The sequence below is a fragment of the Corylus avellana genome, chromosome ca1 (genome assembly GCF_901000735.1).
Source record: "Corylus avellana chromosome ca1, CavTom2PMs-1.0".
Lineage (NCBI taxonomy): Eukaryota > Viridiplantae > Streptophyta > Magnoliopsida > Fagales > Betulaceae > Corylus > Corylus avellana.
The window spans coordinates 19,179,030-19,191,759 of record NC_081541.1 but is presented as its reverse complement, the minus strand read 5'-3'; the positions used below and the strand labels follow the sequence as shown (position 1 = coordinate 19,191,759).

At 34.9% G+C, this 12,730-nt stretch overlaps 2 protein-coding genes across 3 annotated transcripts in view; both read left to right on the top strand.

Annotated features, from left to right (window-relative positions):
• The first annotated feature begins 2,046 nt into the window (after window positions 1-2,046).
• On the top strand, window positions 2,047-5,260 carry LOC132188537 (ATPase family AAA domain-containing protein At1g05910-like). 2 transcript variants are annotated; one of them, XM_059603030.1, is made up of 3 exons: window positions 2,047-2,144; window positions 2,223-2,475; window positions 4,602-5,260. In XM_059603030.1, the coding sequence occupies exons 2-3, from the start codon at window positions 2,232-2,234 to the stop codon at window positions 4,997-4,999; spliced, it is 642 nt and encodes a 213-aa protein (XP_059459013.1). In that variant the 5' UTR covers window positions 2,047-2,144; window positions 2,223-2,231; the 3' UTR covers window positions 5,000-5,260. The 2 variants fall into 2 exon arrangements, with proteins under 2 accessions (XP_059459013.1, XP_059459019.1); XM_059603036.1 differs by having other exon boundaries at window positions 4,596-5,260.
• Window positions 5,261-6,973: 1,713 nt separating this feature from the next.
• LOC132166983 (myrcene synthase, chloroplastic-like) overlaps window positions 6,974-12,730 on the top strand; it is an 8,829-nt gene continuing 3,072 nt past the window's right edge. Inside the window, exons 1-5 of the mRNA XM_059577865.1 lie at window positions 6,974-6,978; window positions 7,224-7,473; window positions 9,008-9,275; window positions 10,001-10,382; window positions 12,572-12,730. Coding sequence (XP_059433848.1) covers window positions 6,974-6,978; window positions 7,224-7,473; window positions 9,008-9,275; window positions 10,001-10,382; window positions 12,572-12,730 — 1,064 coding nt within the window. The remainder of the gene's footprint in view (window positions 6,979-7,223; window positions 7,474-9,007; window positions 9,276-10,000; window positions 10,383-12,571) is intronic.

Genomic DNA, 12,730 nt, shown 5'->3' with positions numbered 1-12,730 from the left:
ATGGAAGATTAGATGTTGAATATTCTTGCAATGTGAAACTGTGCACAACAGTCGAATCACCAGAACAAATTAGCAGTGGCACACAGTGTGCACATGTATGATGTTATAACCCAAAGTAACATTGCTTTCGTAAAGAGAATTTAAGATATAAGGAACTGTCATTTATGTTCCAAAAGGTTTCCATTTATCTTCTTTTCTCGTAATGCTATAGGCTTCCTTAGTATCAATTATAAGCTAACATATGGAAGAATATTTATGTTTTACCTCAAAACACCTTTGTGCACTGAAAAATTGCTAGATTAAAAAAATTGAAAAGATAGAAATTTATATTTCACAGGTTACCAACAAAGATTGCTGATCCGGAGCTCAAGTACGGTCCATGCACCTTTTTTCTTCTTTGACATCTTCTCTATATAAAATCTTCATACCAAAAGAATATTGATATAGAAAAAACCCAAGTACATCTTTAATTAACGAATTTTAGAAAATAGGGTTAAATACACTTAAGATCCTTGAACTACTAGTTATTTTTTAAAAAGGAATCCCCACAAACTAACAGGTGTGACACTTGGATTCATAAAACTACCATTTTGTTTCAAAAGGCCACTCCGTTAGGGTTAACTGTCAGAATGCATGGAAAAATCAAATTTGACCAAAATCTTCCGAAATTACCCTCACTTTGACATTGAAAAATCAGATTTTTTGTTTTTATAATTATTATTCAGTAAAAAAAGAAAACTGACCAAAAAAAGGAACAAAAGTTTATTAATAATAAATAACAGATGGGGAAATTCTATTAATAATAAATAATAGAAAAAAAAACTAAATTTAAAAACAAAAATTAAAAAATAAAAAATAAATCTAGGGGGGGGGGGGGCGGTTTGGCCACCCCGATCTTCAATTTTTATTTATTTTTTTATTTTTATGTCAATTTTCTTTTTTAATTGATTAATAATTATAAAGGGCAAATTTGGTTTTTCCATGGTCAAAGTGGGGGTATTTTTGGAAGATTTTGGTGAAATTTGGTTTTTCCATCCATTTTAATGCTTACCCCTAATGAAGTGACCTTTTTGTCACAAAATGGTAGTGACCTTTTTGTCACAAAATAGTAGTTTGGTGTATCCAAGTGTCACACCTGTCAAGGGGGCTTAAATGTGTTCAACTCTAGAAAATATTATTACAAACTATTGAACCGAGCTGGTTCTTTGGAATACTATTGGATATTACTTTAAGAGATTTTTGCTATGACAGTAATGTTTTTGTTATTGACATTATCGGTGACACTGATAATAATGTGATTTTATATAAGGGATTAACTAAGGCATCTTGTTGTATTGTTAAATGTTGAAGATAATAAAATCTTTAGAAATGCTAGGGTACCTAATCTTTCACCAAGAGAGCCTTACCAAACTGATGTGTAATTCATTTATTGGAGAGGAACAAAATAATTAATTAAGAGAAATGTAATGGATACCAATGAATGGGTTACACAGCAGTTTGGCAAAGCTCTCTTGGTAAAAGATTTGGTACCCCTAGCATTTCTCTAAAATCTTTGATGTTCACTGGTACTGGACAGTAAATGGTGCAATATAAGACTGATTCCTATTGATTTATGCCTCTTTTTGTTGATTGTAATTGACTGAATTATTGTGCTAAACAAGGGAAAGCGTTGTCCATTTTACATCCATTCACATTTCCATCTTTTCTATAAAACACCCACAATGGATAGCGAGATCTTTCCTTTTGTCTTTTTCCCCCCTCTACATTTCTATCCTCCATACCAAATAGGGCTAGAGAATTGTAATTTAATAGTTTTCTATACCAATGAGCTCATGTTTAGTCACCAATGCAATTGCATAAAACTTCCTTGAATATCTGAAGTTCTACCAAAGAAATATGGTGCTACTGTTTTTGTTTTGTGACTTTATTGCATATTTTTTTACTTTTGAGTTTGTTAGTGCAAGTCAAAGAATATGGTGCACAAAGATCAACTCAAAAGTTTTTGTAATCACGCTTTAGTGATTCTGTTATGAATTTTTGATGCGGCAGTTTGATGTATTCTGCTATTCCTGCTTCAGGCTTATAATGGAGATGATTACAATGGCGCTAGGATTGTTAGTAGAGCTTATGAACTTCGAGATGCAGTAAGTATTGTTCATTGCTTTTAGATTTTGTGGACTCACTTATATGTCATAACATAATTCCTTTATTTTTATCCTCAGGTGCAAGGGATGCTATCACAGATGGACCCTGCGCTGGTTGCATACTGTGACAAGATTGCTGCTCAAGGTGGTCCTGTGCATACGCTAGATGATTTGGGTGGGTCTACTTTCCCATCTACCCCTGTGGTGCAACTGGGAACTACTACTACCAGAGCAAGTGCTCGACTTCGTAATGTCCAGCCAGAGGTTAATCTGGATCAAAGCTATGAGGCACTGAAAAGGCCAAAGAAGAATGCCGATGCTGCACATGCAGGTAGTAAAACCTTTATAATAATTATCATTTTACTTCTATGCCTTTATGAAATTCAATGTCATAATCTCATCTATAATTCAGATAATCGATATACAAAGGGTGGTCTCATTGATATCTTCCTTTACTGCCTATTATTTTGAACTTTATCTTCTAAAGCTGTTACAAGCAAGAAGGCTCATACGTTGTATCTAGGGGGAATAAAAATACATAACACCATTGGTCCAGTCCCAAATTAATGGAAAACTCTCTTTAAATTACTGATCTCATTCCTGGATCCAGTTTACTGATCTCATATGGAATACATATAGCTTGGTTTTTTTGGGGAAATGGTCAATGGTCATTCAAATAGCTTTTCCTGTTTGCATATATATATATATATATTTCTCAATTTCACCATAGTTGATTTTTCTTCTTGTTGTACAGTCCATTTTCACTTTGTTAATGTGTTGGTTGGAAACTATGGCGTTGACTCCTATAGCTCTCTTCCAGTATGTCGCGGTTAATATAGATGGAATATGCGCATAAACACCCTTGCATTGAGAAGGTAAAGTGGATTTTCCTATCTTAACAGTAAACTATGAGAGAACAAACCTGAGGAGACAAAAGGACAGTTTCCAAACCACATCGTGGTGATGAATGAATTAGATATGGTGCCTTATATCAAAGTTAGCTCTTCAGTAGTTTGCTATTACCGTTATCATCCCTTCCTTTGGATTTAACACTTTGAGCTACATGCATTATACACATTTGACTTGCCATCCACCTTCTGACATATGGCTTTTTCAAGGAGTCTGGTGCTACTAGTCCTTGTCAGTTTGCAAAATTATATAAACAGCGCCTTTTTTTTGGATACAGAATGGTGTGGGAGATTCTAGGGTTTAGGGTTTGTAAAAGAATTGGAATTGGTTAACTGAAACTGATCAAAATCGGTCGAAGTTGAAGTCCCCCCAGACCAGTTCAGGTCTTCTTGTTTTTAGTTTCAACAAGGGTTTGGTTCGGGGGACAGTTTTATATAGTGGGTTTCCAATGCTACCTGCCCCTTAATATAAATACACTTTTTCAGTCTTTACACTCATCCGTAGACAAAACCGTGGCCGCCTTTCAGACACCCCCCCCTCCCCCGGGCCCTCCCAAAAAAGAAAAAGAAAAAAAGAGCAGCCTCCTGGCCTCTCAGCCTCCACCCTCTCCACCGCGGCACTGTCCTTCCATAGGAGGGCTGTTTTATGCTGGTTGTTCTTTCTTAAACCCTAGTCTTGCTGGCAGAATAAACTAAAATCCAGTCTTCCCAGGAGGCTTCTTCCCCATGCTTCAAGTTAGCCTTTTCAATTGACCAACCGACCGATCCCTGCTCGACACCCTGTCAGTGTCAGTGTGGTTTGATATGTACTGTCAGTGTCAGGTTAGGTTGAAGACATTAGCTTCTGAACCCGATTGGGTTGGAAGTTGGAAGACTGCAGTGGTGAACAGTAAATTTCTGTCAGCAAGCCTCACTTTAACTCGCATATTGGATCCAGATCACTATCATCATACCATATCAAAGATTGTGGTTGATAAATCCAACGTTTCTTATTTCTCCAATAGACTTTAATTGTCTGGTTTTTCTGTCACAGAAGTTGGATAATGTGGAAGTTAGTAATACTATATTTGAGGCTTGCCTCAATATCAATGAATTAGGAATATCTGCATTGTTGTAGTGTGTAACTTCTAGGCTTCTAGCATAATTTCAGCTCTATGAAATAATGTGCTGTTTTCGAATCCTGATATTTTCAAATATCATCCACAACCTGCTCACTTCCAAATATAGGGCAGTGGGTAAAATTGCTATAGGAAATGCCGTGAGACACCTGATTGAAATTAATAACATCAATTGTATTAGTATTGCATCAAAGAGTTGTTTAGTTTTGAATTGTGCTTTAGTCCTTGATCCCTCACCCTAATTGCGCTGGAGTTGACAGAGATGCATGCTGGATTCATCTTCTTTTAGATTTTTCTGACTACATTGTTGTGTTGCAAAATATATCCACACCTTAGAGATCAAACTGCTAGTCTGTCTCCTATTTGATTACCCATTAGAATCAGGTATAAAACTTGAGTTATTGATATTGAACTTGTTTGGTAAGAATCAGGTTCAATTGCAGAAGATAAGTCACGGTATCAAGATTCAGTTGTGGCAAAGTCATCCCAGGAACAGGAGACAAATGACACAAATCCAGAAAGGCCAGAAACGTCTTGCGGTGATGGTGATGGTGATCGGCCCGAAACTTGTGGAGAGCCTTCTGGTCATGCTGATGGGAGTGGACCCGAAGATGTTACCATGTGTGATATTGACATTTCAGGCCAAACAGAGTCTGTCAGGCGGCTTTTTGTGGAGCGTACTGCAACCTACAACATTCCGCAGCTTGAAAGGCTTTACACACGTATAATGAAGGGCGTTTTTGAAACGAAAGACAAAGTAAAAGATGATCTTAGGCCTTCAATTTTGACGTATTTGGAGAAATTTGCCGAGGATGAGGCTAATTTCTGATTCAATGACCTTTTTGCTTTAACAGAACAAAAAAATTCCAAAAAAAAAAAAAAAAGGGGGTTAGCCGTCAATGTAAAGTCGGGATTTTCTTTTCAATGCTGAAGTATTGAGTGAAAGCAATCTCTCCTCTCTCTCTCTCTCTATCTCTCTCTCTCTCAATTTTCTTTTCAATGCGGAAGTATTGAACATCCTTCAACTAAGCTTAAGAATCTGTTGGATGATTTTAATTACTTACATGATGTTCAAAGGAGATATTGAACATATATACTTCAAACAATGATCTTGGATTGAGCTTTTATCCTTGCTGCACATTATTCACACAAGATGTCATACATGCTTCAAAAGTTGGTCTCAGGTTGAGCTTTTGAACTTAATTATGTAACTGGCACTTATTATCATAACAACCAAGTGTACTATGGAGACATCTAGACATTAATAGGTCTGAAATAAAAAATATATTAAGATAAGGTTAATGAGATAGGAATGATAAAATTATGATAATAGCATTAGTGTGATAATTAGTTGGTCAAGTTGCTTAATGAAATAAGCTAGGAGTAGTGGTTTAGTTGGTTGATTAGAAATAGTTCGGGATTGAAAAGAAATAAAAGAAGAGAAACAAATGAGAATTAAGGGAAAGATAAACTTATGGGTAAGTTTGCATTTTCTTGTAAAACCGCCTTTCCCCCTTTTGTTTCAAAGATTGTTGGATAGCTGCCTTTGTCAAATAATGAGTTGCCACGTTTGCTTCTCTTCTGATATGCAACACGTATCAGGATTGAAAACTATGTATGTCTGATGGTTATAAACTATGATTCCCTTCTAATATGTCTTATTCTACTTATAACTGATATGTTATTTCCTTTTTAAGTATGATTTGTAGAAATTAAAAGTACCTGATTAATAGGAGCGGAACCATCCAAGTTTTTTTTTTTTTTTTTCTCTAAATTTGGCCTCTCCAAACTAAAAGTTCTAGTTCTGCTCTTGCGTGATAGCCCTTAACCAATCATGTCCTAAGATGAATCATAGCATGGATCTGATATCCTTTCAAGTCACTTCACAGTGGCATATTTGGCCTAAACCCCGCCATAAGAAGAATAATGCTTGAGATCATTACTTTTTTTGAAATGGCATCCTGCGTCACAATTTTATTATTTTTTAATGAATTTCGGAAAAAGTTATAGCTATCCATCATCACTCGTGTCTTCAAGTTGGGGAGCATTTGTGCCATATATAATATATTTTCAAATTTGATTCGTCCTTGCTGCCTCAAATGGGGAAGCATGCATATCGAACTGGATTTCCAAGTTATTTGGTATACGAACATGTAAATCAAGTTTTACAGCAACATGACATATCATGCATGATTGCGGCACATATACCGACAGGAAACAGGACAGACCGTCATGCATTATTGCAAAGAATGCGCACATGCAGGATAATATTTCATTGTACCCCTTGAGATTGGAGCATCAAAATCATTTTCATGGTTCGTATTTTGCCCTGGGTTAACTTGTTTTAGGTTAGTGGTTGGAATATGTAATATGTTAACAAAAAAAAAAAAACTAAAACTAAAAGTGGGTTGGGCATTGCAATTTTATTGAAAAAAGTACGATTTTAAACTGAAACACAAAAAATGAATCGTCTGTGATTGCGTTTTTAAAAAATTGTGATTTAAAAACGTAGAAATTAATTTGCTTTTTCAAATCGTAGCCAATGTGATGCTTTTTGAAAACGCATAATTTTAAATGACAAACTGCAATTTTTTTAGCATTTTTAAAAATTATGTTTTCAAATAACACATTTTAAAATTACACTATTTGAAATTGCATACCCAAACGAATCCTAAAACAAGTATAGAACATTTAGACAGTCTCGAAACCGTTTAAAACAGATTGTAAGAAGAGGCTCAAAACACAAAAATAAGCTCTCATAAATAACCGCTAATCAACGGATAGTTGTTAATCTCCTAAAGCAATGTGGTTAGCGGGGTTAAATACAATAATTGCTAAGAGCCATGGCATTGTACAAACCTAGATTCACGGGGCCTCTTACTAGGGAATAGGATCCTCTTACTGGCTAACTAGAGTGTGTGCTATTATTACATTTCATGACAAAGATGGCAGCCTTTCACGTACGTATAATTAATATATAAAGGAATGCAGTGGAAGTGTGGAAGCATATTTTTCCAAGTAACCCATTGATCAGGCTCCAGGAGTAATTAAAGGCCTTTCTCAATGGCTCTTCACCTTCTTGCTTCAGTCCACCATTGCAATCTCACTGGACTGCTCCCATTTAAACGTCCCAACGCACCTGTAATATCCAGAAATGGCAATGTTCCTCGTCCTAATTCCAAGTGCATGGCCACCAACGAAATCTCAGTTAGTAACGGAGGTAGTACTGTTCGGCGATCAGCAAACTATCAACCTTCCATTTGGCACTACAATTACATCCAGTCACTTACAAGTGAATACGTGGTACGGACATTTGGCCCTCCCTTTCCTTTATTTTTTTTTATTATTTTTTTTTTTCTTCACTAATTAAAAAGGCAGGTGGGAGACATTGACAGTAGCTATCCTACTATGTGCCCGATAGTGCCCACTGGACATAAATACATCAATAATATTTTCATTATTTTTTAATTATTTTTTATGAATTTATTATTCATTTATGAATTTTTCACCTAAATTATCATAAACATTTTGTTTATTGCTAATAACAAATTCATTTAAAGCTCTTCTTTATTCAATCAGTTTTTTTAAACATGTTTGATTAAAAATATTAACAAATTAAACAAACATAATTTATAAAAAAATATATTCAGACTCTAATAAAATAAATTACGAAAATAGAACAATAAAACCTGATTTTGCAAAAGAATTATGAGCTGAAAAAACAAAACAACCAAAAAAATTGTCAAAAACTCGTACAAAATCCACCAGAAAAATCATAAGCATAGAAATAAACTTTACAAAAAAATTCAAATTTTTTTATTTTTTTTTATTTTTTTTTTATGAATCCTTAAACTTACGAAAAAAAATTGTCAAAAATCATCAAACACAAAAATAAACAATACAAAAAAAAATGAAATCAATTTTTTTTTCTTATGAATCCTTACCCCTTGATCAACAACTCCTCTTTGAGATTCAATCAGTTTTTTCTATTTTTCTCTTCTTTTTTTATTTATTTATTTATTTATTTTCATATCCAAATGCATATTTTCTAGTATACATGTTTGATTACAAAAATAAAAAATTAAACAAACACGATTTATATAAAAGAATATTTTGACTATAATAAAATAAATTATAAAAATCGAACAATAAAACCTGATTTGGCAAAGAAATTATGAAGCATGAAGGTTCTTGAAATCTTGGAGACTTCGAGAAGAAGAGAAAAATGGCGGAAGGTTGAGAAAAGGGCCCTGGTATTTGAAATGTTTGTTTTCTTTCTTCTTGTGGTGTCCAAGAAAACATGATTAGAGGCTTTTCATTACTACGGCTGTGCAATACAGCCTTCCAACGGCTAGATAATAAACAATAATACAATTATTTTCTTGGTCTTTGCAATTTCAGCAAAGAGAGAAGATGGCTTGTCAGATTTTTTGTTATTTTTTTCTTGTTTCTAGAACATATTTGGTTTTCTCGGTTAATTTATTTATTTATTATTTTTTTTTTTTGGCATTATTAAAAAAATTTTTGGGCCTTATTAATTTTTTTTGGGGGGCCTTAAATTTTGGGGGCCCTAAGCATCGGCCTAACTCGCCTAGTGGTTGGGCTGGTCCTGTCATCGGAAGCTGCACATAAAGGACCTAAACAATGAGAAACCGCATGCAATGCCTCAAATCCAACTGAGCCATTTATAGCTTGACCCCAATCCCATCAAGACATGAGTAGAATCAAAGACGACTAGTAATAATAGGATTGAAAATTTCCATTTCGGGATGCAAACTCTCATCTTAATACATATCCAACCACTTAATCAGTAATTTTTACAACTATTTTTTGACAGGGGGAATCCTGCACTAGACAGCTAGATGAGTTGAAGGGAGAAGTGAGGATGATGTTTCACAAAGTGGTGGAACCTGGGGAGCAACTTGAGCTGATTGATATCCTGCAAAGACTTGGATTATCATATCATTTTGAGGATGAAATAAGGAGCACATTGGAAGGTGTATACATGAATACCAATCATGGTATATGCAACAAGGAGAGGAACTTATACACCACTGCTCTTGGGTTTAGACTGCTAAGACAAAATGGATTTAGTGTGCCTCAAGGTAAACATGTTTATATAGATACATACTCTTTACCAAAGTAAATAAAACAGGAAAGCTGATTTGAGTAGAATCAATTAAGGGAAAAATTCACTTTTCACTCTTCATCTTTCATCACTTTTGCAATTATACCCTTAAATTTTAAAAAGTGTCAATTTAGCGTATTCATCTTTTTTTCTTATTTTTTTTCAACCATCAGTTGGGATTTAACGGAAAATTCTAACGAAGAGGTGTCAAAATTCACAACATACCCTTCATTCTTTTAGGAAAAAAAGAGAAGAAAAAAAAAATACAAGGATTTAGGCGTTGGTTAGGATTTAACGGAATTTGCATAAATACTCAGACATGAATCTTTGAAATCTTTTTTAATATATTTATTTAAGAATAGGAGTATTTCGAAAATTTTGATAGGATTTGACGGAAAATCCTACTAGAATGGTGAAATTAAAAGAAATTGAAAATCTTACTAAATTTACACTTTTTAAAGTTTAAGAATATGATTATAAAAGTGATGAAAGATCATGAATGGTAAGTGAAGTTTTTCCATTAATTAACCTGACTTTTAAAATACGTAGGAGAAAGAAAATATCGACAACATAAATCAAAATTTATTTCCTTTGGGCCTGTCATCATCCTCAAACAGTCAAACCTACTAATTCACAATATATATAGCATTTCATCACTTATAGACGTTAATGAGTAGCAAGCTTGAGCTTTGTTGATTGCAGATATTTTCAATAGTTTCACAAATGATAAGGGGAACTTGGAGGAGTCGCTTGGTGAGGATACTAAGGGAATGCTTTCTTTGTATGAAGCTTCATTCCTTTTGAGAGAAGGTGAAAGTATGTTGGAGGAAGCAGGAGATTTTGCAACTAGAAAACTCAAAGAGTACCTCAAGCAAAACATATCAGAAGATCAAAATCTTTCTTCTTTGGTGAGGCATGCTTTGGAGCTTCCACTGCATTGGAGGATGATAAGGCTTGAAGTAAGGTGGTTCATTGATATTTATAGGAGCAGAGAGGACATGAACCCTATCTTGCTTGAGCTTGCAGAATTGGACTTCAACATGGTACAAGCAGTCCATCAAGAGGATCTAAAACAACTCTCAAGGTAAATATTTTACATCGCTTTTTTTCTAATTTGGATCTCATCCAAAAGCGAAAAGCCCATGTACTCTCCTCAAACTTCCACTTAATTGATAATATCATCTCCAGACTTTTCAATTGTAACAATGTCCCTCCAAAACTATCAAAAAAATTGACAATATCTTCCCTAATGCGAGCAAAAAGACAAAAATGGCCATAATTTTTTCTCTTTCAATTAGAAAAAAAAAATCCAATAAATTCGAAAACAAAAAAGAAATAAAAATTAAAAACTTTTAAATTTTCACACCTTGTTTTTTTTTTTTTAAAGGGTATTCTTGTCATTGGGGAGACTGTCAATTTTTTGGTAGTTCGGGAGAGACATTAATTGCATGTCACAATTGAAAGTTTGAGAGGGATATTGTCAATTTATTAGTAGTTTAAAGGGTGTATGTGAACTTTTCCCATGTGTAAAAATGATGAATACTAGTAAAATAGAAACTAAATCTCATGGCAACATTAAAGAATAAATTACAGCCTAAATTTGTAAGCTAGCTAGTACTTGACAACTTACCAAATCCGAAAGGTAATTATAAAATGCATGCATGAATGTTGTAATTGACATTCTTTCCAAAACTGATATTTATTTATTTTTTTGGATGAATAAGCAACTTCATTGAAACCAAACAAATCAAAAGCACAGTAACACCAATTACAAACCTACCTATCAGGCAAAGACACAGCCTCACAGAGGCCAAAACCCAAACATACTAAAAGAAATCACAACCTGTAGACACCATCATACAGCAAACAGAACAAGCTAACCAAGCCCTTACAAAGGACTTTACACAGGCCACAAAAGCAAAAGCAAAACACATAAACCATAAAAACCTGCAGCAACTTGCATCAACATAGCAAAGCTATAGGCAGGTTCCATAAGGAACAAAGCACAAGATTCTCCTTAGTTGTAACACTTCTGTCTCATATTGGGAAGATGAGAAGAAACCAATATAGAGTGGGTGGTTTATAAAGATAGTCATGAGTGCTAAGTCCCACATTGCCTAATTACTAGATGAAATTGAGTTTTATAATAAATTCTAAAAAAGCTTCAAATTGACTAGTCATTTTAGGATAATAGCGCAGATATGAATAGCACTTTTCCCTGGGTCATTACAAATGATATCAGAGCCACCTAGTAACACTAGGTCATGTGGTACTAGAGTACTGCATGACGTGGCCCTGACGATGACGTCACAAATTTAAAAGGGGGAGTTTGTAACACCCCGGTCCCATATTGAGAAGATAAGAAAAAGCTCACATAGAGTAGGTGGTTTATAAAAATAATTATAGGTGCTAAGTCTCACATTGCCTAGTTACTAGGTAAAACTGAGCTTTATAATGAATCCTAGAGAAGTTCCAAATTAACTAGTCCTAGAGAAGTTCCAAATTAACTAGTCATTTTTTAGTAATAGCGCAGATGTGGCTAGTGCTTTTCCCTGGGTCGTTACACTAGTTTTTGGGAACCTTCCTGTCCCAGCCACTCTAGCACTAACTTCCCACATAATTTTCTTCAAAATCTACTCCTCTGTGCTTGGATGACCTGCATGCTTAATTTCATTTCGAGTGCACCATATATTATTCACCTCAAAACCCAAGACTAGACGACAAATCAAGCCTTTACGAGTTTTACGACCCCAAGAACCACATCCCAGCTGAAGAATATCCTCCCATATAATAGGAGGATTAGCCACTTTGCATCTGGACATACAAAACTTCTAGATTCTATAGCAGAAACTGCATTAAAAAAATAAATGGTTGCAGCTCTCCAATTGATTCCTAAAAAAGAGCATTGAACATCTCTTCTATAACCCCAATTCAGCAACCTCTCTCTTGTAACCAACCTGTTTTTCATGGCAAGCCATAAAATGAAGGCTTGCTTAGGAATGGCTAGAGGGAACCAGACTAGCTTCCACCACTCAATCTGATCTCTTTTTTCCCTAAGAGCCTCCCATGTATTTGAACTCACATAGATCCCTTTCTTTGAGGCAGACCAAATAGGTTTATCACTAGATCCCAAGCTGATTTCAGCAAGCCCGCTTGAATTTCCACCAAGTCTTCAGACCTAGCAGGCCTCAAAAACCAATCTCCATTGTGAATAACTGATATTATTGAACTCTCTATTTATATATATAATTTGTTTCGCATGCATGCATGAAGGTGGTGGAGGAGGACTGGGCTTGGAGAAAAGTTGAGCTTTGCGAGGGATAGGCTGATGGAGAATTTTTTGTGGACAGTGGGAAAAGCATTTGAGCCTCAATTTGGATATTGTCGGCGAACATTAACCAAAGTCAATGCACTTATAACTGTAATCGATGA

Excerpts from the sequence above, each read along its gene's own strand:
- LOC132188537 (XM_059603036.1), top strand. The coding sequence starts at position 2,232 with ATGCTATCACAGATGGACCCTGCGCTGGTTGCATACTGTGACAAGATT. Across the intron at positions 2,476-4,595 it reads TGCCGATGCTGCACATGCAG|AATCAGGTTCAATTGCAGAA; the intron begins GTAGTAAAACCT and ends TTGTTTGGTAAG.